At 42.8% G+C, this 27,405-nt stretch overlaps 1 protein-coding gene across 1 annotated transcript in view; it reads right to left on the bottom strand.

Moving 5' to 3' along the window:
* Positions 1-27,405, bottom strand: part of LOC121514841 (NACHT, LRR and PYD domains-containing protein 12-like) — a 131,263-nt gene that overhangs the window by 67,631 nt on the left and 36,227 nt on the right. Inside the window, exons 5-11 of the mRNA XM_041795213.1 lie at positions 27,116-27,235; positions 25,919-26,011; positions 12,756-12,848; positions 11,555-11,647; positions 4,544-4,632; positions 2,278-2,365; positions 1,077-1,169 (exon numbers count right to left, since the gene is read on the bottom strand). Coding sequence (XP_041651147.1) covers positions 1,077-1,169; positions 2,278-2,365; positions 4,544-4,632; positions 11,555-11,647; positions 12,756-12,848; positions 25,919-26,011; positions 27,116-27,235 — 669 coding nt within the window. The remainder of the gene's footprint in view (positions 1-1,076; positions 1,170-2,277; positions 2,366-4,543; positions 4,633-11,554; positions 11,648-12,755; positions 12,849-25,918; positions 26,012-27,115; positions 27,236-27,405) is intronic.

Raw genomic sequence — 27,405 nt, 5'->3', positions numbered from 1 at the left:
AACTGTCTCTCAGTCCCATTGTGTGTAGTCGGGCCGGGCAGGGTGAAGGATCCCGAAGCGGACGCCATCCCGTCCTCTAAGCAACTTTCTGACCTCGTTGAACGCTGATCTTGCGCGTGCAACACTTGGAGGATAGTCAGGGAACATGAGGATGGCAGATCCGTTGTATCGCAGTGCTCCAGCCTCTCTGGCCCGGCGTAGAATCTCCACGCAGTCTTGATGATAATGTAGTTTTGCAATTATGGCACGGGGCTTTCCATCCGCTCTTTTTGGTTGTAGGGCCCGATGAGATCTGTCAGCCAGCACATCTTTATCCATTCTCAGGGTCTCTTTGATTAGCTTGGCGACAGAGTTTGGGGAGCTGGAGCCAGGTTCTTCTGCCACATTAAGAATACGAATGTTTGACCTCCTCATTCTCCCCTCCATGTCCAAACACTTTTCTTCCAGGATGCTCACGTCTTTTTGAAGTTTAAGAACAGTGTTCTGTAGAGATGTTACATCGTCGGAGCATGCCGAGAGACCCTGTTCCATATCGGACACGGTTGTTTTCATTTTATCCATGTCCGAACGTAGCACCGCGGTGTTGCTGGCAATTTCCGATTTAACTGCCAGCAATTCTGATTTTATCTCTCGAAACTCCTCTGCAAGTACATTCTTCAGCTCTGTCTGGAATAACTCAGCATTTCTGTTTTGAACGAGGACAATATCTCCGCTCTCATGTCCATCATATCTTCATGTAGCTCAGACACGTTGCTAGTGCTAGGTGAAGGGTCTGTTAGCAGTGTTCCTGCTGGTGTATCTGTATTTTCGAAGGTTACTCGCCATTTTGAAGACAGTTTGTCGCTTTAAAGGCTTAGTAATGCTGACCGTGATCTTTCTTCAACTTATAAGTGATGTCAGACGCCAGAAATAAGAAATTAAATAAACTTTGTTGCAGAGCTTGCTTCACACACGACCTACTCCATTGCTTGCTCACTAGCGCCCCACACACCTATTTTTAGGTGCAAATGTGAGTGAAACGCTCGCACTGTCAAGCCCTGAAGGTTAAAGGTGGTTCCTCTAGTCACAGGTCTTACCCTGGGTCTGATGGTCCTGGTTCAGACCTGAAGTTAATGGGTTCTCCTATAGACCGGTCGCTCCTCTCTGGTCTCTGTTTGCTGGACTCTGATCTGTTAAAGACAACATCTATGATCATCATATCACTCATAACTGAATAAAGACCTGATGACAACACTCTGAAGGAGCTGTGAATACAAGAGGAGCAGCTGATGGGGGTCATGGCAAAGGTCAGGGCTTGATGCTAACTTTGTTCTCAAGGAGCTCATAAAGAAATTTAGGGGCCCAATGAAAACTGATCAAATAATGTGTTTTCCTTAATAAACGTGATGCAAATAGACAAATGATTTATAATGAATTTCTATAAGAAATGTACAGAAAGGTAAAATCATCAACTTTTGAAAAAGTATTTCATTTTAATTTTGTCTGTAATGTTACTGATTTTGGTGCTTTAAATTTACTCTAAATTCTGCAACTTCAGTCAGAGTCGGTCTGAGTGACTACTAGGTTTCATTTTTGCGTCTTTTGTATAGTCCGGGGACTGGGTCTGTTTTGGAACGGAAAGTGCGACATTAAAAAATGTAGCATAACTGCAGCTTTAACCATGAGCCACAAATCTGCGTGACTCTTTAAAGTGGATGAGCAGATAGTCTGCCTCACTACCTGGAACTCCATTAAAGAAACATGCAGTTTAGAAGTAGTCTCTTCTACGTTGTTGCTCTTTCCTTTGGTCTGGTTCACGTTCACACTGCTCTTGGTCAAACGGACCAAACCAAACACCTACAACCTCTGCCTGTAAGGGGCGCTGTCGTCACAAACAAACGCCGACCAAGAAGAAGACGAAACGGGGAAATCCAGCTCCTTCCGCCGGTCTTTTCTTCCACATAAACAATGAAAAACACAGAATTATGCTGTCTTGGGGTTCCTCCTCTTGGATTGGGGCGTTATGAGCAGCCAGCCAGACGGTGAGCTGTCCAACATGTCCTGAACATGAGACCAATAAATAAGCACGCTTATGACGTGTTGCTATGGCTACAAAGACGCCAAGCGAGGCATCGCTCCTCCATGGATCTCTCCTTCAACTGATTTTTTATGTGCACACGTGCCCCTAAATATTTCTTACAGTTCACACACACCTATTTTTAGGTGCAAATGTGAGTGAAACGCTCGCACTGTCAAGCCCTGAAGGTTAAAGGTGGTTCCTCTAGTCACAGGTCTTACCCTGGGTCTGATGGTCCTGGTTCAGGACTGAAGTTAATGGGTTCTCCTATAGACCGGTCGCTCCTCTCTGGTCTCTGTCTGCTGGACTCTGATCTGTTAAAGACAACATCTATGATCATCATATCACTCAGTGGATCCCAACAGTTTTTCTCAGAACCCCCCTACTCACATTGGACAAAGCTAACCCCCCTCAGACCCACTGGAAAAAGTCCACATCATCTGAAATAGTTTTCACTGACAAAATCCCAACATAACAGACCCACAGAGACCAGTTCTGGACTAAAGATCTGTGTCCAAACTATCCATTATTGTTACAGTGCATTAGGACCACTCTAGGAAAAAAGAAAGACTCATGTCAGGAGGAAATAATCAGGTTTAACTCTCGGCCCCTTGTAATTTTTATCTCCATCTGTCCTTGTTTGTCCTGAAAATGGACATTCAGAAAGGTGCTAATAAAATAATCATTTTCCAGCATTTTTTTTACTTTCACTGCTTCAAATCTCTTCAACGACTTCAACCCTGACCAATAAAAAAAATAAATAAATAAAAAAATTCAATGTTACACCCTTTTTATGCCACTTATTGTCCACTATGCCTCTGACTGTGATTGGTCCATGCTAAACAGATGAGTCCATCCGTGCGTAAAACACGCCAGTTTTACCCTCCTTTTCTCAGCCTCCTCCTCTACCAAATCTAATGCGAGTGAATGCATTTGTTCATGTTAGGTTTATTTTATGTACAGGCATAAAGAATCAGAGGAAATATGTAGGATATGAACCACGAACACGCGCATTTCCACCTCTAACCAAAATGTGACCACAAATATGCCAATTACGCGCAGATATAAATGTACTGCATCTTTGAGATATGATCTATTCTTAACTATTGATGAAAGGACCCGTGCATCCTCATGCTTGTAAATCCACTTGCTCTGAAGTGAGGGCAAAGTTGAAATTGTCCAAATGTCCCTCTTTCTTAGTCCCAGACTGCAGAATCCACAGGTAACATATCCTAATGTGAACACTTCTCTTACAGCATGTCCGCTTGTAAACACAGATGCAGATTCACACCCGATCACACACGTAGGAGCACACACACTTTTCCTTACACATGTAGCCCACTCTCAGACATCCATATCTAGTGGCACCAATCGCTTCATTTCATTCTGATGATGTTTAGCGGGTGAAATAGCGCTCTGAACACTCTGAGCTCATGGAAGGAAAACCATGTCTGCGCTGCTGAAAGGGTTAAAATGGTGCGCTGCACTATCCGCTGGATCACTGTTTAATGGTGAACTTTAGATCCCTGATGATCCACTGACTGCAAAAAAACAGTTGCTGTAAGTTGTTTTGGTGCCGTAGACACAGTCAAAAAACCTGTTTTTAATGGAAGTCTATGAGTCCGATTTCAGACAAACAAGGATGGATGGAGCTATTTCACGTCATGGGCGTTCTACGGGAGACACGGTTTTCATTTTTTCATTTTTTTTTAATATGAAGAAAAATAATAAGTTTGGCCAAATTTGATGCCTCAATCTATAAAAATGTGACTATTAACTCAAAAAGACCGATGATTAAAATGATGAATGCCCTCAAAACGGACATAGTAGGGACCGAGGGTTAAAAGATGAATTCATTAAAAACTACATTTTTATGACTTTAAAGCAGAAATGTCCCAGAACCCCGGATAAGAATTTTTATAGATTATGAAGCCCAAAAGTCAAAATCTGACCACTGTTTTCAGAAGTTTCTTTGTTGTTTGTAAATTTTCCACTTTAAACTGTAGAAAAATTAGGATTTGAAAAACTTTGTAACTAAAAAAAAAAAGATTTTCTAATGTCAATTTAAAAAATTTTAATGCTGAAATTTTGATTTTCTTCTTGTAAACTCCTGACTTTTGAAACTCTGAAATGTTGTAAATATGAGACTTTATAATCTCAAACATTTGGTTTTTTTTCCAAACTAATTTTTGAGCTTTGTGGTGAGAAATCTACAGATTCTCCTTTTATTTTCCTCTTCTAGGGTGGCCCCTGTACTCTGTTGAACATTAGGTTTGTAATCATGATCTTTTTTCTAAATGAACATCGGATTTTGACAATGTCAGAGCAGACAGGGTCCCGCACCCCCCCTGAAATCTTAGCAACCCCCGTGGGGTCCCAGGCCCCAGGTTGGGAACCCCTGCTCTAAAGGAGCTGTAAATACAAGAGGAGCTGCTGATGTTGATCATGACAAAGGTTAAAGGTGGTTCCTCTAGTCACAGGTCTTACCCTGGGTCTGATGGTCCTGGTTCAGACCTGAAGTTAATGGTCCTATAGACCGGTCGCTCCTCTCTGGTCTCTGTTTGCTGGACTCTGATCTGTTAAAGACAACATCTATGATCATCATATCACTCATAACTGAATAAAGACCTGATGACAACACTCTGAAGGAGCTGTGAATACAAGAGGAGCAGCTGATGGGGGTCATGGCAAAGGTCAGGGCTTGATGCTAACTTTGTTCTCAAGGAGCTCATAAAGAAATTTAGGGGCCCAATGAAAACTGATCAAATAATGTGTTTTCCTTAATAAACGTGATGCAAATAGACAAATGATTTATAATGAATTTCTATAAGAAATGTACAGAAAGGTAAAATCATCAACTTTTGAAAAAGTATTTCATTTTAATTTTGTCTGTAATGTTACTGATTTTGGTGCTTTAAATTTACTCTAAATTCTGCAACTTCAGTCAGAGTCGGTCTGAGTGACTACTAGGTTTCATTTTTGCGTCTTTTGTATAGTCCGGGGACTGGGTCTGTTTTGGAACGGAAAGTGCGACATTAAAAAATGTAGCATAACTGCAGCTTTAACCATGAGCCACAAATCTGCGTGACTCTTTAAAGTGGATGAGCAGATAGTCTGCCTCACTACCTGGAACTCCATTAAAGAAACATGCAGTTTAGAAGTAGTCTCTTCTACGTTGTTGCTCTTTCCTTTGGTCTGGTTCACGTTCACACTGCTCTTGGTCAAACGGACCAAACCAAACACCTACAACCTCTGCCTGTAAGGGGCGCTGTCGTCACAAACAAACGCCGACCAAGAAGAAGAAGGCAACGGGAAATCCAGCTCCGTCCGCCGGTCTTTTCTTCCACATAAACAATGAAAAACACAGAATTATGCTGTCTTGGGGTTCCTCCTCTTGGATTGGGGCGTTATGAGCAGCCAGCCAGACGGTGAGCTGTCCAACATGTCCTGAACATGAGACCAATAAATAAGCACGCTTATGACGTGTTGCTATGGCTACAAAGACGCCAAGCGAGGCATCGCTCCTCCATGGATCTCTCCTTCAACTGATTTTTTATGTGCACACGTGCCCCTAAATATTTTTACAGTTCACACACACCTATTTTTTTTTTTTTAATCAAAGTATGTTTATTAGTTTCACAAACTTAAGCAACATACAGTCTGTCATACAATTAGATAGGTTTTTAGTACAGAACATAACCATGAACTCTCATCCCACTTTCCCTATTACACCATATCACCAGCTTAATATCAAACTAAATGATAAGAAAAATTCATTCATTCATTAAAAAAAAAAAAAGCAAATGAGCCAAAACCATCAACAACAACAATAATAATAATAATTTTAATTTTAAATATATATTAAAAAAAAAAAAAAACAAGGGGGTCCTATACATTTATACATTTTTAACATCTAAAGGGTTCATCTTTTCCACCTGGTTAAGGACTGGCTGCCAGATCCTATGAAAGTTATCAGCACATCCTCTTGTAGTGTACCTACTTTTCTCTAAGGTCAGATGGTACATGAGGTCTCTGATCCAAGTGTTTGAAGGTTGGAGGAAATCTATCTTTCCATTTCAGTAGAATGATTCTCCTTGCCAGGAGTGTAGAAAATGCTATCATTTTTTTATTGTATGAATTGATTTTGAGGGCTTGCGGTACTGTTCCGAATATTGCTATTATAGCAAGAGGTTCTATGGAAAATCCTACAACATCAGAAAAAAAATTGAACAGAGCCAAAACATGTGTGACAAGGTGGCTGGTGTTGTTCCACAGCGATCACAGTTAGGGTTAAAATCTGATGTAAATTTTGCCAGCCTCACTTTAGACCAGTGCAGTCTGTGAACAACCTTAAATTGTATAATTTTATGTTTCAGACAAATTGAAGATGATTGTATTCTTTCTATTACTGACTGCCACACGTCTTCAGGGAAATGTGCATTTAATTCTTCCTCCCATTGTCTCTTCATTTGGACCAGAGGTTCTTGATTATAAGAAATGAGAAGAGTATAGATTTTGCCAATAAACCCTTCTGAGCAGGATCTAAGTTCCAAAACAGATTCCAGAAGAGAGGTGGGTGGCAGAGATGGAAAATGACTTGAATGTGAAGATAAGAAACCACGGATTTGAAGATACTTCAAAAAATGGGAGTTAGGAATTTTATATTTTAACCTAAGCTGCTCAAATGAGGCAAAATTTTGGTCAAGATACGAGTCCTTCAACCTGGCCAAACCATTACTGGTCCAGGTACTAAAAGATCCATCTACAATGGAGGGCTTAAACATATTGTTCCTTGCTATAGGGGCATTTATCGATAAATCATGAAGTGAAGAGGTTCGTCTGAATTGTGCCCATATCTTCAAGGTGTGTTTTACCACTGGATTCGTTGTGTAAGTGATAATGGGTTCAGGTAGCGGAAATACAGAACAAAGCAAAGCGTGTAATGAGGCAGGTCCGCAAGACGAGGTCTCCAATTGTAGCCATTTAGGCCCCTTATCATTTGTTGATTCTACCCAGTATAACATAACACGTATGTTGGCGGCCCAATAATAATATTGAAAATTAGGCAGGATAATCCTCCATGTTTTTGATGTCTCTGCAAGATACTTTTCTGAGGGTTTTTCTTATTCCAGATGAATGAAGATATTAATTTATCTAAAACCACAAAACAGGATTTTGTCAAGAATAGAGGTATACACTGAAATAGGTATAAAAATCTAGGTAGTACATTCATTTTAATGGTGTTAATTCTACCTCCTAATGACAATGGTAATAAGTTCCAGTGCTCGAAATCTTGTTTCACGGATTCAATGAGAGAGGGGAAATTCGCTTTATAGAGGTGTTTAAAATTATGTGTGATCCATACACCCAGGTATTTAAACTTATTCTTACTCACTTTAAAGGGCAATGAAGTATATGCGATTTGTCTAGCTACAGTATTAATGGGCATTAGTTCACTTTTTTGCACATTAATTTTATAACCTGATATCCTGCCAAATGTATCCAACATATTGAGTGTTTGTGGCAGACTGTTTAACGGGTCTGACAAATACAAAAGCATGTCGTCCGCATATAATGAAACTTTATGTTCCAAATTTTTCCTCTCTATACCTTTAATTGAAACATCCTGACGCAAGGCAATTGCCAGGGCAAACAGGAGGGGGGATAAGGGACAGCCCTGTCTGGTCCCGCGACCTAAAGTAAAAAAGGCAGATAAGTTATGATTTGTACGAACTGCTGCTAGAGGAAAAGAATAGAGAGTTTGGATCCATGATGTAAACTTTGTACCAAATCCAAATCTTTTCATTGTATAGAAGAGGTCCCACTCCACCCGATCAAATGCTTTTTCAGCATCAAGTGACAACAGGATTTCAGGAGTGTCGGGTGAAGTGGGATCATAAAGAATATTCAGTAATCTGCGAATATTAAAGAAAGAGTGTCGATTCTTGATAAATCCTGACTGATCGTCAGATACTATATTAGGTAAGACTGTTTCTAGACGGCGGGCTAGCATTTTAGCAAGCAACTTAATGTCAACATTCAATAAAGATATAGGTCGATATGAACTGCATTCAAGGGGGGTTTTATCCTTCTTAGGAATTAAAGATATGACTGCTTGTCTCATTGTTTCGGGTAATGAACCAGAAACAAATGACTCCTCATAAACTGAAAGCAAGATGGGAGCGAGCTCAGTTGAGAATCTTTTAAAGAATTCACTCGGAAAGCCATCCGGCCCAGGGGACTTCCCGCACTGCATGGATCTTGTTGCATTGAAGAATTCCTCCTTAGAAAGTGGAGTTTCTAATTCTTTGGCAGCATTCTCATCAACCATAGTAATATTAAGGTTTTTAAAAAAAGAGTCAAACAATGATTCGTCTTTCATAGATTCTGAGGTGTACAGCTTTGAATAAAATGCATGAAAACACTGATTGATCTCTACTGGGTCAGTAGTTTTAGCTCCCTTCTCCTTGTTTATTTCTATTATGGCTTGGCCTGCATTCCTTTGTCGCTACTGATGTGCTAGGATCTTTCCTGTCTTTTCCCCATGCTCAAATGTCTTATGTCTTGATTTATTTATAAGATTTTCCGCCTCTTTAGTGGACACAAGATTAAATTCAGTTTGAAGACTTAATCGCTTTTTAAATAGGTCAGGCAGTGGAGAGTGGGCTAGTGTTCTATCCATTTTTAAGATATCTTGGGTTAGTTGTTGGCGGCGTTCATTTTGGGCTTTTTTAATTTGGGCATTGTATGATATGATCTGTCCCCTAAGGGAAGCTTTCACTGATTCCCAAATGACTGCAGAGGACATTCCTGGTGTTTGGTTATGTGCTAAATATTCAGTTATTTCATTTGAAATAAATTTGACGAACTTTGTATCAGAGAGGAGTAGTGTACTGAAACGCCAGGGACGATAATTAGAATATTTAGTTGGTATGCATAAAGTAGTCAATAGTGGAGCATGGTCTGAAATTACTATTGCTTGATAATCGCATTCTGTAACTATTGGAAGTAGCTTACTGTCTAGAAAAAAATAATCTATGTGAGAATATGTTTTGTGGACAGATGAGTAAAAGGAATAGCTCCTGCTTTTAGGGTTTCTAAAACGCCAGGTATCAACCATTCCATAAGTGTCAAGAAACATCTGAATTGTTCTTGCTGCCCTAGACGGAGCCACTGTTTTAGATGAGCTGCGGTCCAAAGAGGGTGACAACACACAATTTATATCTCCTCCTAGTATGAGATAGTGTGTATCTATATTGGGTATATGTGCAAAAAAGTTTGTAAAAAATGTGCTGTCATCCCAGTTTGGGCCATACACATTTGCCAAAATAACAGGGGTGTAATTCAGTCTACCAACAACTATAATATAGCGACCAGAGGAGTCTGCTTCAACACTTGTCAGGGTAAATGGGACATTTTTGGAGATTAAGATTGCAGTTCCTCTAGACTTTGAATGAAAGTTCGAGTGATAAAATTGACCCGCCCACGCCCCTCTCAATTTAGAGTGTTCAAACGTACTTAAATGAGTTTCTTGAAGAAAAGCGATTCCTGCATTAAGATAGTTCAAATGTGAAAGCACTTTTCTACGCTTCACAATATGATTAAGAGACTTCACATTCCAACTTACAAAAGTGACAACCATCTAATCAGTTACTATTTACATCTAAATATGGTTTAGCCATTATCCATCAAAAAGGTCATGACATGAGGAATACAGTGCATCACAGTGGAATTTATCAGTTTTACACATGTATAGAATAACCCCTTTGCCGATAAGGTAAAGTTTACGATTAAAGAAAAACAAAAGAAAACAAAATAAAGATCTGGTGTAACAATTTCCCAACCCCAGTCACCAAACAGAACACAGTGACAACTAAACCCCTTGCAAGAGAATCCACACATTAAGTGCTTGTGAGAGGACACACTAGTCTCCTAGCTCGCTCTGCTTTAATCAGAATGTAAAAGATCATAAGTGCAACTAAAATCCAAAAATAAAAAAATAATGAAATAAAAATTCTGTCTATAGATTAATTGGCCAGCACTCCTATATTTCTTATGTATGTTACTTTTTGTTATAAAACGGACACATTTAAACTGAAGGCATGGCAAATAAGGTATTAGCTGTGGTATCACCTCTAGAACAAATCTAACTGTGCTCTTCTCCCCAGGAAAGCAAGTAACTCAGCTTAAATTATTTAAGATAACACATAGTGTGTTCATGTTACTATAATCCTGTTTACTCACCAAATGTAGGTCATGGAGAGAAAGGGAGATATAGAAACAGGTAAATAAAAGTCCAAAAATATGAACTGAACGTATATGAGGTGAGTCATGTGTCCATTTATGTCAAACTAAGGTAAGTGCTGTCTTCAGATGATGTTTGCTTTCACATAAGCCATGGCCTCCGCTGCATCCTGAAACTGTCTCTCAGTCCCATTGTGTGTAATTCGGAGCCGGGCAGGGTGAAGGATCCCGAAGCGGACGCCATCCCGTCCTCTAAGCAACTTTCTGACCTCGTTGAACGCTGATCTTGCGCGTGCAACACTTGGAGGATAGTCAGGGAACATGAGGATGGCAGATCCGTTGTATCGCAGTGCTCCAGCCTCTCTGGCCCGGCGTAGAATCTCCACGCAGTCTTGATGATAATGTAGTTTTGCAATTATGGCACGGGGCTTTCCATCCGCTCTTTTTGGTTGTAGGGCCCGATGAGATCTGTCAGCCAGCACATCTTTATCCATTTTCAGGGTCTCTTTGATTAGCTTGGCGACGGAGTTTGGGGAGCTGGAGCCAGGTTCTTCTGCCACATTAAGAATACGAATGTTTGACCTCCTCATTCTCCCCTCCATGTCCAAACACTTTTCTTCCAGGATGCTCACGTCTTTTTGAAGTTTAAGAACAGTGTTCTGTAGAGATGTTACATCGTCGGAGCATGCCGAGAGACCCTGTTCCATATCGGACACGGTTGTTTTCATTTTATCCATGTCCGAACGTAGCACCGCGGTGTTGCTGGCAATTTCCGATTTAACTGCCAGCAATTCTGATTTTATCTCTCGAAACTCCTCTGCAAGTACATTCTTCAGCTCTGTCTGGAATAACTCAGCATTTCTGTTTTGAACGAGGACAATATCTCCGCTCTCATGTCCATCATATCTTCATGTAGCTCAGACACGTTGCTAGTGCTAGGTGAAGGGTCTGTTAGCAGTGTTCCTGCTGGTGTATCTGTATTTTCGAAGGTTACTCGCCATTTTGAAGACAGTTTGTCGCTTTAAAGGCTTAGTAATGCTGACCGTGATCTTTCTTCAACTTATAAGTGATGTCAGACGCCAGAAATAAGAAATTAAATAAACTTTGTTGCAGAGCTTGCTTCACACACGACCTACTCCATTGCTTGCTCACTAGCGCCCCACACACACCTATTTTTAGGTGCAAATGTGAGTGAAACGCTCGCACTGTCAAGCCCTGAAGGTTAAAGGTGGTTCCTCTAGTCACAGGTCTTACCCTGGGTCTGATGGTCCTGGTTCAGACCTGAAGTTAATGGGTTCTCCTATAGACCGGTCGCTCCTCTCTGGTCTCTGTTTGCTGGACTCTGATCTGTTAAAGACAACATCTATGATCATCATATCACTCATAACTGAATAAAGACCTGATGACAACACTCTGAAGGAGCTGTGAATACAAGAGGAGCAGCTGATGGGGGTCATGGCAAAGGTCAGGGCTTGATGCTAACTTTGTTCTCAAGGAGCTCATAAAGAAATTTAGGGGCCCAATGAAAACTGATCAAATAATGTGTTTTCCTTAATAAACGTGATGCAAATAGACAAATGATTTATAATGAATTTCTATAAGAAATGTACAGAAAGGTAAAATCATCAACTTTTGAAAAAGTATTTCATTTTAATTTTGTCTGTAATGTTACTGATTTTGGTGCTTTAAATTTACTCTAAATTCTGCAACTTCAGTCAGAGTCGGTCTGAGTGACTACTAGGTTTCATTTTTGCGTCTTTTGTATAGTCCGGGGACTGGGTCTGTTTTGGAACGGAAAGTGCGACATTAAAAAATGTAGCATAACTGCAGCTTTAACCATGAGCCACAAATCTGCGTGACTCTTTAAAGTGGATGAGCAGATAGTCTGCCTCACTACCTGGAACTCCATTAAAGAAACATGCAGTTTAGAAGTAGTCTCTTCTACGTTGTTGCTCTTTCCTTTGGTCTGGTTCACGTTCACACTGCTCTTGGTCAAACGGACCAAACCAAACACCTACAACCTCTGCCTGTAAGGGGCGCTGTCGTCACAAACAAACGCCGACCAAGAAGAAGACGAAACGGGGAAATCCAGCTCCTTCCGCCGGTCTTTTCTTCCACATAAACAATGAAAAACACAGAATTATGCTGTCTTGGGGTTCCTCCTCTTGGATTGGGGCGTTATGAGCAGCCAGCCAGACGGTGAGCTGTCCAACATGTCCTGAACATGAGACCAATAAATAAGCACGCTTATGACGTGTTGCTATGGCTACAAAGACGCCAAGCGAGGCATCGCTCCTCCATGGATCTCTCCTTCAACTGATTTTTTATGTGCACACGTGCCCCTAAATATTTCTTACAGTTCACACACACCTATTTTTAGGTGCAAATGTGAGTGAAACGCTCGCACTGTCAAGCCCTGAAGGTTAAAGGTGGTTCCTCTAGTCACAGGTCTTACCCTGGGTCTGATGGTCCTGGTTCAGACCTGAAGTTAATGGGTTCTCCTATAGACCGGTCGCTCCTCTCTGGTCTCTGTCTGCTGGACTCTGATCTGTTAAAGACAACATCTATGATCATCATATCACTCAGTGGATCCCAACAGTTTTTCTCAGAACCCCCCTACTCACATTGGACAAAGCTAACCCCCCTCAGACCCACTGGAAAAAGTCCACATCATCTGAAATAGTTTTCACTGACAAAATCCCAACATAACAGACCCACAGAGACCAGTTCTGGACTAAAGATCTGTGTCCAAACTATCCATTATTGTTACAGTGCATTAGGACCACTCTAGGAAAAAAGAAAGACTCATGTCAGGAGGAAATAATCAGGTTTAAAAGATGAATTCATTAAAAAATACATTTTTATGACTTTATAGCAGAAATGTCCCAGAACCCCAGATAAGAATTTTTATAGATTATGAAGCCCAAAAGTCAAAATCTGACCACTGTTTTCAGGGTTTTTTTGTTTGTAAATTTTCAACTTTAAACTGTAGAAAAATTAGGATTTGAAAAACTTTTAAACAAAAAGAAAAAAGAGTTTCTAATGTCACTTTTAGACTTTTTAATGCTGGAATTTAGATTTTCTTCTTGTAAACTCCTGACTTTTGAAACTCTGAAATGTTGTAAATATGAGACTTTATAATCTCAAAAATTTGGATTTTTCTACTTTTTGGGGGACTTCTGGTGACGCGATGCAGAAAACACCATAGCTGCAGAGGGCCGTCCCAAAAACTAAAATGACCAAACAAAACCCATTATGTTTCGACATAGCAGCAGAAACATGGCATCATCTTTAAGAAGCCTAAAAAACCTGAACAAACAAGAAACAGTGATGGAAATAAACGATAGTTTGAAGCAGCTGACTCTGCCGCAGGCTATCTCTGGCAACCCGGATGCTAACATGGCTAACACAGGTAACTCTGAAAGCCGAATACCCGCCGAACTGGAGAAGTTACGGCAAGAAAATAAAGAAGGGCACGAGCAAACCAAACAGTCATTGACCAAATTGGATGCAACTTGCAAGAACTGAAAAGTGATGTGAACAGACTTGAACAGAGAACCACAGAGGCAGAGGGCCGCATTAGCAGCGCCAAGGACACGGTCCAGAGGCACGAGAGGGCAATCAAATATTTGCTGCATAGAGAGATTGACCTTACGGCCAGATATGAGGACATACAAAACCAGACTCGGCGAAATAATCTGAGAATCTATCAAGTGCCTGAGAACAGTGAGGGGAAAGATATGATAGCCTTTGTTAAAGACCTTTTTCAATCAATGTTGCAGCTAGCACCAGAGGCTAACACGCAAACAGAGCGAGCCCACAGAGCACTAACGGCTAAACCTAAGAGCCACTCTGCACCGCCACGGTCAATCATCGTAAAGTTTGTGGACTACTCCGTGAAGGATGCTATTCTAAGGCAGGCTTGGAGCCAGAGACAGGTGCTATATAAAGGGGTCTCATCTTTTTTGACCACGATTACTCCCCGGAACTTCAGAAAATGCGTGCTCGGGTACGAGAAGCTATCAAACAGCTAAAGCAGAAAAACATAAGGGCCAAATGCATCGACTCGGTGCAGCTGAGAGTGTCGACGGAGGAAGGGGACAAGACTTACTCCTCGCTCACGGAGGCTGCCCCGACGCTGCGAGAGCTTGGAATCCAGATACGACTAGATGAGAGGGAGCAGATGGAACATGAACTGGCTCGCTATAGAGGGAGCGTGGCAGGAGGAAACCGCACAAAGAACTCTGCCAGATTATCCAACGTGGATGCCCGCGCTTTCTTTGATAGTGACGCGTAACTACTGGATGCTGACTATGCCAATTACTTCGATTGTATTTCAACATCAATGTTAGGTTAAGAAAATGTTACTTCAGCATATTGGACGGATCTGGGGGACTAACGGCGAGCACTTAGAGCCAAATTCGGAGCCACGGCACCACCTCTTCGAGATGGATGCCATACACATTCGTGACCAGCACAGAGGACCTGTCACCATCCTCTGGCCGGACTACAGGACTGGTAAACTGTAAAACCACATTTCAGTCAGTGGGTTATGTGGAAGTTTTCCCTATTTGTTATGTTCTTATCGTTATTTTGTGTGCATTCAGTGTTGAGACTGGCTCTGGGTTATTATTTTGTCCTTCAATACAGATCTTGCAAGATATATAGATATATTTCCACTTGCAGAACAGGGGAGGTTAAAAAAATGATAATTACTGGATGTTTATCATATGAATAATTTAAGTTGCATTAGCTGTAATGTTAGGGGCATAAGCACTCCAATGAAAAGAAAAAAGATATTTACTCTATTGAAAAAAATGCAATGATTCAGGAAACACACCTGTCTGATGAGGAGCATCTAAACTTAAAGAGAGAATGGGTTGACCAGGTTTATGGGTCCTCCTTTGGCAGGAAAAGGGGGATGGCCGTTCTTATTAACAATAAAGTTTATTTTAATCACATAACAGATAGGGAGGGCCGGTGTGTAAGGGTAAATGGTGAAATAGCAGGTACAAAAATTACACTACTCAATCTCTATGCCCCAAATGAAGATTGTCCCAATTTTTTTAAGAATATAGCATCAATGTTAGCAGAAAAAGCAGGGGGAATTATTTTGGTAGATTTGGAGGATTATACCTTCATGTCACAAGTACATGGCAGTTATTCCTGACTGGATATGTTCTTGATCTCAAGCAATGACTGCTTTAGGGCTAGTGAATGCAATATTGAACCGATGACTATTTCAGACCATGCACCGGTTTAACTGAAATTAAAGATGGGACATACCAATCAGTTTAAATATTGAAGACTTAATGTGTCCTTGTTGAATGGTCTGAACATTAAACAGGACCTCAATGCAACCTTAAAAGAATATTTTGAACTGAATGACACGGGTCTGGTCTCTCCTTCAGTGTTATGGGAAGGGAGTAAAGCTGTAATGAGGGGTAAAATTAGAGCAATTTCCTCAAAATTAAAACAACAGCAGCTCTCTAATCAAAACGAATTAGAAAAAAAAATTAAGGAAATGGAATTAATATTTCAAGGCACTCATGACAAGAAGGTACTAAAATCACTGAAAGAGAAAAGACAGAAACTAGATGAGCTATGAACCTATAAAGCCTCTGAGATTTCTAAATAGAAAATATTATCAACATGGCAATAAAGTGAGTCGCTGCGGGCTTTCCAGTTACGTAAAGCTCAATCCCATAGAATAGTGGGCAAGATAAAATGCAACAGGACAAATCAGATGCTCACGCAACCTAAAGACACCACTAAAGCATTTTCTGATTACTATGAAGAGCTATATAAGGAAGAACATTTACCGGGAAAAAAGGAAAAGATAGAAATGTTTCTAGAGTCTATTAAATTGGCAAAACTGTCGGAGGAAGAAGCAGAAAAACTAACGTGTCCTATAACACAGGAGGAGATTAAAAAGGCTATTCTTAAATTAAAAGATGGCAAAACGCCAGATGTTGATGGGTTCTCAGAAGAGTCCTATAAAGCTTTTATTGATGTGCTAACACCTGTGTTAAATAAAGTTTATAATCATGCACTGAATGAAGGAGACCCTCCTGGGTCATGGTCAGAGGCGGTAATTAGTGTTTATTCCCACCAAATTTCTCAAAGAGGTTTTTAGCACGGTTGGGCCCAGTATTTTATCAATAATTAACAGTTCTCTGACAGAAGGTGTAGTCCCCTCTGTTTTTAAGCACACTGTGGTCCAACCGCTTTTAAAGAAACCCAACCTTGACCCCTCTGATTTTAATCATTTTAGACCTATTTCAAAACTCCCAATTTTATCTAAAGTCTTAGAGAAGGAGGTTTCTACTCAGCTTTTATCTTTGATGTCTCACAACAACCTCTTTGAGAAATTCCAGTCTGGTTTTAGAGCGGGTCACAGCACTGAGACGGTCCGGTCTACAGTCTGGTTTTAGAGCGGGTCTCAGCACTGAGACGGTCCGGTCTACAGTCTGGTTTTAGAGCGGGTCACAGCACTGAGACGGTCCGGTCTATGGTCTGGTTTTAGAGCGGGTCTCAGCACTGAGACGGTCCGGTCAATAGTCTGGTTTTAGAGCGGGTCACAGCACTGAGACGGTCCGGTCTATAGTCTGGTTTTACAGCAGGTCACAGCACTGAGACGGTCCGGTCTATAGTCTGGTTTTACAGCAAGTCACGGCACTGAGACGGTCTGTAGTCTGGTTTTAGAGCAGGTCTCAGCACTGAGACGGTCCGGTCTATAGTCTGGTTTTAGAGCGGGTCTCAGCACTGAGACGGTCCGGTCTACAGTCTGGTTTTAGAGCGGGTCACAGCTCGAGACGGTCCGGTCTATAGTCTGGTTTTAGAGCAGGTCTCAGCACTGAGACGGTCCGGTCTATAGTCTGGTTTTAGAGCGGGTCACAGCACCGAGACAGTCTGGTCTATAGTCTGGTTTTAGACCAGGTCACAGGACTGAGACAGTCCGGTCTATAGTCTGGTTTTAGAGCGGGTCACAGCACTGAGACGGTCTGGTCTACAGTCTGGTTTTAAAGAGGTCACAGCACTGAGACGGTCCGGTCTACAGTCTGGTTTTAAAGAGGTCACAGCACTGAGACGGTCCGGTCTACAGTCTGGTTTTAAAGAGGTCTCAGCACTGAGACGGTCCAGTCTACAGTCTGGTTTTAAAGAGGTCTCAGCACTGAGACGGTCTGGTCTATAGTCTGGTTTTAGACCAGGTCTCAGCACTGAGACGGTCCAGTCTGTAGTCTGGTTTTAGACCAGGTCTCAGCGCTGAGACGGTCCAGTCTGTAGTCTGGTTTTAGACCAGGTCTCAGCACTGAGACGGTCCTGTCTATAGTCTGGTTTTAGAGCAGGTCAAGTGCTGAGATGATCTGGTCTAAAGTCTGGTTTTAAACCGGGTCTCAGCACTGAGATGGTCCGGTCTGTAGTCTGATTTTAGAGTGGGTCACAACACTGAGACGGTCAAGTATATAATCTGGTTTGAGACCAGGTCACAGCACTGAGATGGTCCAGTCTATAGTCTGGTTTTAGAGCAGGTCACAGCAATGAGACGGTCCGGTCTATAGTCTGGTTTAATATCAGGTCACAGCACTGAGACAGTCCGGTCCAAGCTTTAGTCTGATTTTAGACCAGGTCACAGCACTGAGACGGTCTAGCCGATAGTCTGCTTTTAGACCAGGTCTCAGCACTGAGACGGTCTGGTCTATAGTCTGCTTTTAGACAAGGTCTCAGCACTGAGATGGTCTGGTCGATAGTCTGCTTTTAGACCAGGTCTCAGCACTGAGACAGTCCAGTCTAGAGTCTGGTTTTTGACCAGGTCTCAGCACTGAGACGGTCCGGTCTATAGTCTGGTTTTAGACCAGGTCACGGCACTGAGACGGTCCGGTCTATAGTCTGGTTTTAGACCAGGTCACAGCACTGAGACGGTCCGGTCTATAGTCTGGTTTTAGAGCAGGTCTCAGCACTGAGACGGTCCGGTCTACAGTCTGGTTTTAGAGCGGGTCTCAGCACTGAGACGGTCCGGTCTACAGTCTGGTTTTAGAGCGGGTCACAGCACTGAGACGGTCCGGTCTATGGTCTGGTTTTAGAGCGGGTCTCAGCACTGAGACGGTCCGGTCTATAGTCTGGTTTTAGAGCGGGTCACAGCACTGAGACGGTCCGGTCTATAGTCTGGTTTTAGAGCGGGTCACAGCACTGAGACGGTCCGGTCTATAGTCTGGTTTTACAGCAGGTCACAGCACTGAGACGGTCCGGTCTATAGTCTGGTTTTACAGCAAGTCACGGCACTGAGACGGTCTGTAGTCTGGTTTTAGAGCAGGTCTCAGCACTGAGACGGTCCGGTCTATAGTCTGGTTTTAGAGCGGGTCACAGCACTGAGACGGTCCGGTCTATAGTCTGGTTTTACAGCAAGTCACGGCACTGAGACGGTCTGTAGTCTGGTTTTAGAGCAGGTCTCAGCACTGAGACGGTCCGGTCTATAGTCTGGTTTTAGAGCGGGTCTCAGCACTGAGACGGTCCGGTCTACAGTCTGGTTTTAGAGCGGGTCACAGCTCGAGACGGTCCGGTCTATAGTCTGGTTTTAGAGCAGGTCTCAGCACTGAGACGGTCCGGTCTATAGTCTGGTTTTAGAGCGGGTCACAGCACTGAGACGGTCCGGTCTATAGTCTGGTTTTAGAGCGGGTCTCAGCACTGAGACGGTCCGGTCTACAGTCTGGTTTTAGAGCGGGTCACAGCACTGAGACGGTCCGGTCTATGGTCTGGTTTTAGAGCGGGTCTCAGCACTGAGACGGTCCGGTCTATAGTCTGGTTTTAGAGCGGGTCACAGCACTGAGACGGTCCGGTCTACAGTCTGGTTTTAGAGCGGGTCTCAGCACTGAGACGGTCCGGTCTACAGTCTGGTTTTAGAGCGGGTCTCAGCACTGAGACGGTCCGGTCTACAGTCTGGTTTTAGAGCGGGTCACAGCACTGAGACGGTCCGGTCTATGGTCTGGTTTTAGAGCGGGTCTCAGCACTGAGACGGTCCGGTCTATAGTCTGGTTTTAGAGCGGGTCACAGCACTGAGACGGTCCGGTCTATAGTCTGGTTTTACAGCAGGTCACAGCACTGAGACGGTCCGGTCTATAGTCTGGTTTTACAGCAAGTCACGGCACTGAGACGGTCTGTAGTCTGGTTTTAGAGCAGGTCTCAGCACTGAGACAGTCCGGTCTATAGTCTGGTTTTAGAGCGGGTCACAGCACTGAGACGGTCCGGTCTACAGTCTGGTTTTAGAGCGGGTCACAGCTCGAGACGGTCCGGTCTATAGTCTGGTTTTAGAGCGGGTCACAGCACTGAGACGGTCCGGTCTATAGTCTGGTTTTAGAGCAGGTCTCAGCACTGAGACGGTCCGGTCTATAGTCTGGTTTTAGAGCGGGTCACAGCACTGAGACGGTCCAGTCTGTAGTCTGGTTTTAGAGCAGGTCTCAGCACTGAGACGGTCCAGTCTATAGTCTGGTTTTAGAGCAGGTCTCAGCACTGAGACGGTCCGGTCTGTAGTCTGGTTTTAGAGCAGGTCTCAGCACTGAGACGGTCCGGTCTATAGTCTGGTTTTAGAGCAGGTCTCAGCACTGAGACGGTCCGGTCTACAGTCTGGTTTTAGAGCGGGTCTCAGCACTGAGACGGTCCGGTCTACAGTCTGGTTTTAGAGCGGGTCTCAGCACTGAGACGGTCCGGTCTATAGTCTGGTTTTAGAGCGGGTCACAGCACTGAGACGGTCCGGTCTATAGTCTGGTTTTAGAGCAGGTCTCAGCACTGAGACGGTCCGGTCTACAGTCTGGTTTTAGAGCAGGTCTCAGCACTGAGACGGTCCGGTCTACAGTCTGGTTTTAGAGCAGGTCTCAGCACTGAGACGGTCCGGTCTACAGTCTGGTTTTAGAGCAGGTCTCAGCACTGAGACGGTCCGGTCTACAGTCTGGTTTTAGAGCAGGTCTCAGCACTGAGACGGTCCGGTCTACAGTCTGGTTTTAGAGCGGGTCTCAGCACTGAGACGGTCCGGTCTATAGTCTGGTTTTACAGCAAGTCACGGCACTGAGACGGTCTGTAGTCTGGTTTTAGAGCAGGTCTCAGCACTGAGACGGTCCGGTCTATAGTCTGGTTTTAGAGCGGGTCACAGCACTGAGACGGTCCGGTCTACAGTCTGGTTTTAGAGCGGGTCACAGCTCGAGACGGTCCGGTCTATAGTCTGGTTTTAGAGCAGGTCTCAGCACTGAGACGGTCCGGTCTATAGTCTGGTTTTAGAGCGGGTCACAGCACTGAGACGGTCCGGTCTATAGTCTGGTTTTAGAGCAGGTCTCAGCACTGAGACGGTCCGGTCTACAGTCTGGTTTTAGAGCAGGTCTCAGCACTGAGACGGTCCGGTCTATAGTCTGGTTTTAGAGCGGGTCACAGCACTGAGACGGTCCGGTCTACAGTCTGGTTTTAGAGCGGGTCTCAGCACTGAGACGGTCCGGTCTACAGTCTGGTTTTAGAGCGGGTCTCAGCACTGAGACGGTCCGGTCTACAGTCTGGTTTTAGAGCGGGTCACAGCACTGAGACGGTCCGGTCTATGGTCTGGTTTTAGAGCGGGTCTCAGCACTGAGACGGTCCGGTCTATAGTCTGGTTTTAGAGCGGGTCACAGCACTGAGACGGTCCGGTCTATAGTCTGGTTTTACAGCAGGTCACAGCACTGAGACGGTCCGGTCTAGAGTCTGGTTTTACATCACGTCACGGCACTGAGACGGTCTGTAGTCTGGTTTTAGAGCAGGTCTCAGCACTGAGACGGTCCGGTCTATAGTCTGGTTTTAGAGCGGGTCACAGCACTGAGACGGTCCGGTCTACAGTCTGGTTTTAGAGCGGGTCACAGCTCGAGACGGTCCGGTCTATAGTCTGGTTTTAGAGCAGGTCTCAGCACTGAGACGGTCCGGTCTATAGTCTGGTTTTAGAGCGGGTCACAGCACTGAGACGGTCCGGTCTATAGTCTGGTTTTAGAGCAGGTCTCAGCACTGAGACGGTCCGGTCTACAGTCTGGTTTTAGAGCAGGTCTCAGCACTGAGACGGTCCGGTCTACAGTCTGGTTTTAGAGCAGGTCTCAGCACTGAGACGGTCCGGTCTACAGTCTGGTTTTAGAGCAGGTCTCAGCACTGAGACGGTCCGGTCTATAGTCTGGTTTTAGAGCGGGTCTCAGCACTGAGACGGCCCTCCTCAAGGTGACCAATGATTTGTTTTTAGAGGTAGAGATAGAGGGGAGGGAGCCATTTTAATCCTTTTAGATCTCAGTGCAGCTTTTGATACTGGTGATCACAGTGTTTTAATAGATCATCTTATAAACTGGGTGGGCATCAGGGACTCTGCTCTTAGCTGGTTTTATTCTTACCTTTTAGAGCGAACCTATGCGGTCACCATAGGTAACCATTCCTCTTCCTCTACTCTTACCTGTGGTGTACCGCAAGGTTCGGTTTTAGGTCCAATATTATTTTCTATTTATATGCTGCCCCTTGGCCAAATCATTAAGAATCATAAAGTCTCCTTTCACTGCTATGCAGACGACACACAGATAGACCTGCCCCTGAGACCTGAGGACCTGAGAAGCCTAGCTGCTGTCATTGACTGTCTACATGATATTGACGGCTGGATGGCACAAAACTTCCTACAACTCAATAATTCCAAATCCGAAATCATTCTTTTCAACAGCCCGAAATCTAGGAGTAGAATTTGACTCCAACCTCACCTTCACAACTCACATCAATAAAGTTATACAGTCATGCTTTTTTCATTCACGCACAATGGCCAAAATAAACCCAATTCCTCTCCAGTCAGATATGGAAAAGGTAATCCACGCCCTCATTTTTTCCCGCCTGGACTATTGTAACTCTCTCCTGTCAGGTCTCAGCCAAAGATCCCTATCCCGGCTTCAACTGGTTCAAAATGCAGCAGCTAGGCTTCTAACTGGTTTTAACAGACGACATCATATCACCCTGATTTTAGCGTCTTTACACTGGCTACCCATCACTTTTAGAATTGATTTTAAAATTTTACTTGTTACTTTTAAGGCACTGAAGGGTCTGGCTCCAGAATATATTTCAGAACTTTTAATCCCCTATGTCCCAGCCTGCAGCCTCAGATCCTCGGGGGGGAACCTCCTGGTCGTTCCAAAGTCGAGGCTCAAATCTAAGGGTGACAGGGCCTTCTCCATCAGAGCCCCTCGACTTTGGAATGACCTGCCCGGGGAGATAAGGCATGCAGAATCATTGACATCTTTTAAATCACTTCTTAAAACTCATTTTTATAGACTGGCTTTTATGTGATGTCGTCTTCTTCTTCTTCTTATTATTATTTAGTTTTTATCTTCTCACAGATTCTTACATATCTTTTGTTGACCTCTGTTATAATATTGATCAATTTTACAGTTTTAGAGCTTGTTTTACCTTGCTCTACTATCTGTTTTTGCCCTCTTAATTACATTTTACTGCCTTTTCTTGTTTATTCCCTGTTTTGTTTTTACTCCTTTCTGTTTGTCTTTTAATGTCCCACGTCTTTAATTTTGGTCCTCGGTCTCAGCCTGTGTAGCTGGGTTCCTGCATTGCCTGGGTTCCTATCACTTTATGGTACTGATGTCTGTCTTGCCTGCATCCTGACGATGTTCATGATGTCTTAGTTGAGCAGTATGGCTCCTGTCTGCACTCTGATTGACGTCTGTGATGTCTTAGTTTGCATGGCATCTCATGACGTCTAGTTTTTGTTTATATTGATGTTGATAAATTATTATCTCATCCATATTTTTGGTTAGTTCTTTTTAAGTGTTGGATTCTGCTGATGTTGTCTGCCTGTCACATTATGTCTTCTTGTCTTGGGTTTGTTGCTTTGTTTTCTGTTTGCTGTTGCACTTGTCAAAGCACTTTGTAAACCCATGTTTTTAAAAGCACTATACAAATAAAGTTATTATTATTATTGTTATTATTATTATACCTAAGGAGAACAAAGACCCAGCTCTGTGTGCCTCCTACTGCCCAGTAAGCCTTCTGTGTGTTCATATGAAAATTCTTACATCAATTATTGCAGCTAGAATACAGAAATGCGTCAAAATTCTCCTAAAGCCAGATCAGACAGGCTTCATTGCTAATAGACAAGGGCGTGACAATGTTAGGAGAGCTCTGACTCTACAGGTGATGGCAATGAAAACAGAAACCCCGGCGATGCTTCTCAGTTTAGATGCCGAGAAGGCATTTGACCGGCTGGATTGGTCATTTCTGGAGCACTGTCTTAATCATATGAGTTTTAATGACCTATTTGTCAAATGGCTTAAGAATATTTTATAGAAATCCCAAATCAAGGGTTCGAGTAAATGGCCACTGCTCAGACTTCTTTCCTTTGGGGCATGGAACCAGCCGGGGCGATGGGCTCTTGCCGTATCTGTTTGCTCTTAGCGTGGAGCCACTGGCAGAGCACATCAGAACCGATCCACGTATACAAGGTATAAGGGATGATACCAGTATTCAACATAAACTAGCACTTTTTGCAGATGACATCCTATTATTTCTTGAAAACCCAGCCACCTCCATTCCTGCTCTCTGTTTCGGGATATAAGGTCAATACAAATAAATCAGAAGTGATGATGGTTGTTGGTCAGTGGCCTACAGAACTGGATAACTTGGTTACATTTAAAAAAAATCTACCCAGGGTTTTAGATATCTTGGTATTAACCGTACTCCTAAAACTACACAGCTTTTTAACGCTAATTATGAGAAATTAATCAACCAGGTTAAAAAGGATCTGAACAGATGGGAAGTTCTCCCCCTATCACCCCTGGGTAGGATAGAGTCTATCAGGATGAATATTTTACCAAGATTTCTGTTTTTATTTCAGTCTCTTCCTATTCTAGTTCCACAATCTACATTCAAGACACTGGAAAAGTTGATATCAAAATTTATCTGGCAAAATTGGAAACCAAGGATACGTCTAAAAATAATAATGACAAGTAAAGAAAAGGGAGGGCTTGGACTTCCTGATATCAAACTCTACTATTGGGCTACACAACTCCAAACAATTTCAGCATGGATGGCAAAGGACCCAGAAATCTTGTGGGTTTCTATTGAACAGAATTCGATTCCCGGGCTATTAATTCATACTCTCCCGTTTATGGGTCAACAATCATTAAAAAGGGCCAAAATCAATAACCCATGGATTTTGCAAACACTCGGGGTGTGGCGCTCAATTCAGAAACAAACTAGAGGTGTGTCCAGACTGTCCAGGGCTATGCCCATTGTAGGCAATATAGAATTTCTGCCATCTTTGTCAGATGGAGCTTTTAAAAGGTGGGTGGAAAATGGTTTGGTTGTTATTGATCATTTACTCTGTGGACAAACATTTAAATCATTTTCACAACTACAGGAACAGTATTCTTTGCCCCAGAATGACATGTATAGATACTTGCAAATTAGAGATTATGTAACAAGGCATGTACAGTTGGATGTTGTGATGATAGACCCTATGAATATTGAAGCATATTTTGTTAAGCTGTTTGAAAATGATACCACAATGAAGAAAATCATATCTGTAATGTATAGAAACCTAATGGAAAATATGTCAGATAATACACTGCATATTAAACATCAATGGGAACTTGAGATGAATGTAATTATAACTGATGAGCAATGGGAAAATGTGTGTTCTAATTGTTACAAAGGAATTGGAAGCCAAATATGGAGAGAGTTTGATTGGAAAACAAACATTCGGTATTTCAGAACTCCATTAAGGACACTTATGATTGGAACTACCACTAGTGACAAATGCTGGAGGGGGTGTGGCCTGAAAATAAAACTGTTCTGGGAAAACGTCAAGAAGAAGATTGAGGACATTATAAGAACAGACATTTCAATGGACCCTGTTGTGTTTGTATTTGACTTGTACTCTAAGGATCTACTCACTGAGGATCAATGTTACATATTACATACACTTTTGTTGGTGGCAAGAAACACTATAACCCTCAACTGGCTGAAACCGTGCCCACCCACCATTTCCCAATGGATGCAGAAACTAAAACATGCATACATGATGGAGTGTCTGACAGCCCAACTCCAACTTCAAATGGATATATTCACTAGAAGACGGTCAGGTGTAACATCTCTTTTAGTTTGATTTGCTCTGTATGTCTCACCTGTCCACTGCACTGATGCATATTTAATTATCTTGCTGTGAGCCCAAACTCAACACCTGTTCTCGTTTGTTGCAATGTAAATTGCCTGTATTGTTATATTTTTGGCAATAAAGTAAAAAAAAAAAAAAAATTGGATTTTTTTCCAAACTAATTTTTGAGCTTTGTGGTGAGAAATCTACAGATTCTCCTTTTATTTTCCTCTTCTAGGGTGGCCCCTGTACTCTGTTGAACATTAGGTTTGTAATCATGATCTTTTTTCTAAATGAACATCGGATTTTGACAATGTCAGAGCAGACAGGGTCCCGCACCCCCCCTGAAATCTTAGCAACCCCCGTGGGGGTCCCCAGGCCCCAGGTTGGGAACCCCTGCTCTAAAGGAGCTGTAAATACAAGAGGAGCTGCTGATGTTGATCATGACGAAGGTTAAAGGTGGTTCCTCTAGTCACAGGTCTTACCCTGGGTCTGATGGTCCTGGTTCAGACCTGAAGTTAATGGGTTCTCCTATAGACCGGTCGCTCCTCTCTGGTCTCTGTTTGCTGGACTCTGATCTGTTAAAGACAACATCTATGATCATCATATCACTCATAACTGAATAAAGACCTGATGACAACACTCTGAAGGAGCTGTGAATACAAGAGGAGCAGCTGATGGGGGTCATGGCAAAGGTCAGGGCTTGATGCTAACTTTGTTCTCAAGGAGCTCATAAAGAAATTTAGGGGCCCAATGAAAACTGATCAAATAATGTGTTTTCCTTAATAAACGTGATGCAAATAGACAAATGATTTATAATGAATTTCTATAAGAAATGTACAGAAAGGTAAAATCATCAACTTTTGAAAAAGTATTTCATTTTAATTTTGTCTGTAATGTTACTGATTTTGGTGCTTTAAATTTACTCTAAATTCTGCAACTTCAGTCAGAGTCGGTCTGAGTGACTACTAGGTTTCATTTTTGCGTCTTTTGTATAGTCCGGGACTGGGTCTGTTTTGGAACGGAAAGTGCGACATTAAAAAATGTAGCATAACTGCAGCTTTAACCATGAGCCACAAATCTGCGTGACTCTTTAAAGTGGATGAGCAGATAGTCTGCCTCACTACCTGGAACTCCATTAAAGAAACATGCAGTTTAGAAGTAGTCTCTTCTACGTTGTTGCTCTTTCCTTTGGTCTGGTTCACGTTCACACTGCTCTTGGTCAAACGGACCAAACCAAACACCTACAACCTCTGCCTGTAAGGGCGCTGTCGTCACAAACAAACGCCCGACCAAGAAGAAGGCAAGCGGGAAATCCAGCTCCTTCCGCCGGTCTTTTCTTCCACATAAACAATGAAAAACACAGAATTATGCTGTCTTGGGGTTCCTCCTCTTGGATTGGGGCGTTATGAGCAGCCAGCCAGACGGTGAGCTGTCCAACATGTCCTGAACATGAGACCAATAAATAAGCACGCTTATGACGTGTTGCTATGGCTACAAAGACGCCAAGCGAGGCATCGCTCCTCCATGGATCTCTCCTTCAACTGATTTTTTATGTGCACACGTGCCCCTAAATATTTTTACAGTTCACACACACCTATTTTTAGGTGCAAATGTGAGTGAAACGCTCGCACTGTCAAGCCCTGAAGGTTAAAGGTGGTTCCTCTAGTCACAGGTCTTACCCTGGGTCTGATGGTCCTGGTTCAGGACTGAAGAATGGAGGTTCTTCTTTAGATGTATCTGTCATCATAGACACACAGCTGGGTACAGGAGATCCTGGTCTCTGTCTGCTGGACTCTGGTCTGTTAAAGACAACATCTATGATCATCATATCACTCATAACTGAATAAAGACCTGATGACAACACTCTGAAGGAGCTGTGAATACAAAAAGATACGGAGTATATATTCGGCTTCTCTCATCTCATGAAATTCAAAAGAAAAGAAAAAAGAGAGAGACGCTCGCTGAATAA

The sequence above is a fragment of the Cheilinus undulatus genome, linkage group 9 (assembly GCF_018320785.1).
Source record: "Cheilinus undulatus linkage group 9, ASM1832078v1, whole genome shotgun sequence".
Classification (NCBI taxonomy): Eukaryota; Metazoa; Chordata; class Actinopteri; order Labriformes; family Labridae; genus Cheilinus; species Cheilinus undulatus.
This window is presented reverse-complemented; position numbering and strand designations above follow the sequence as displayed.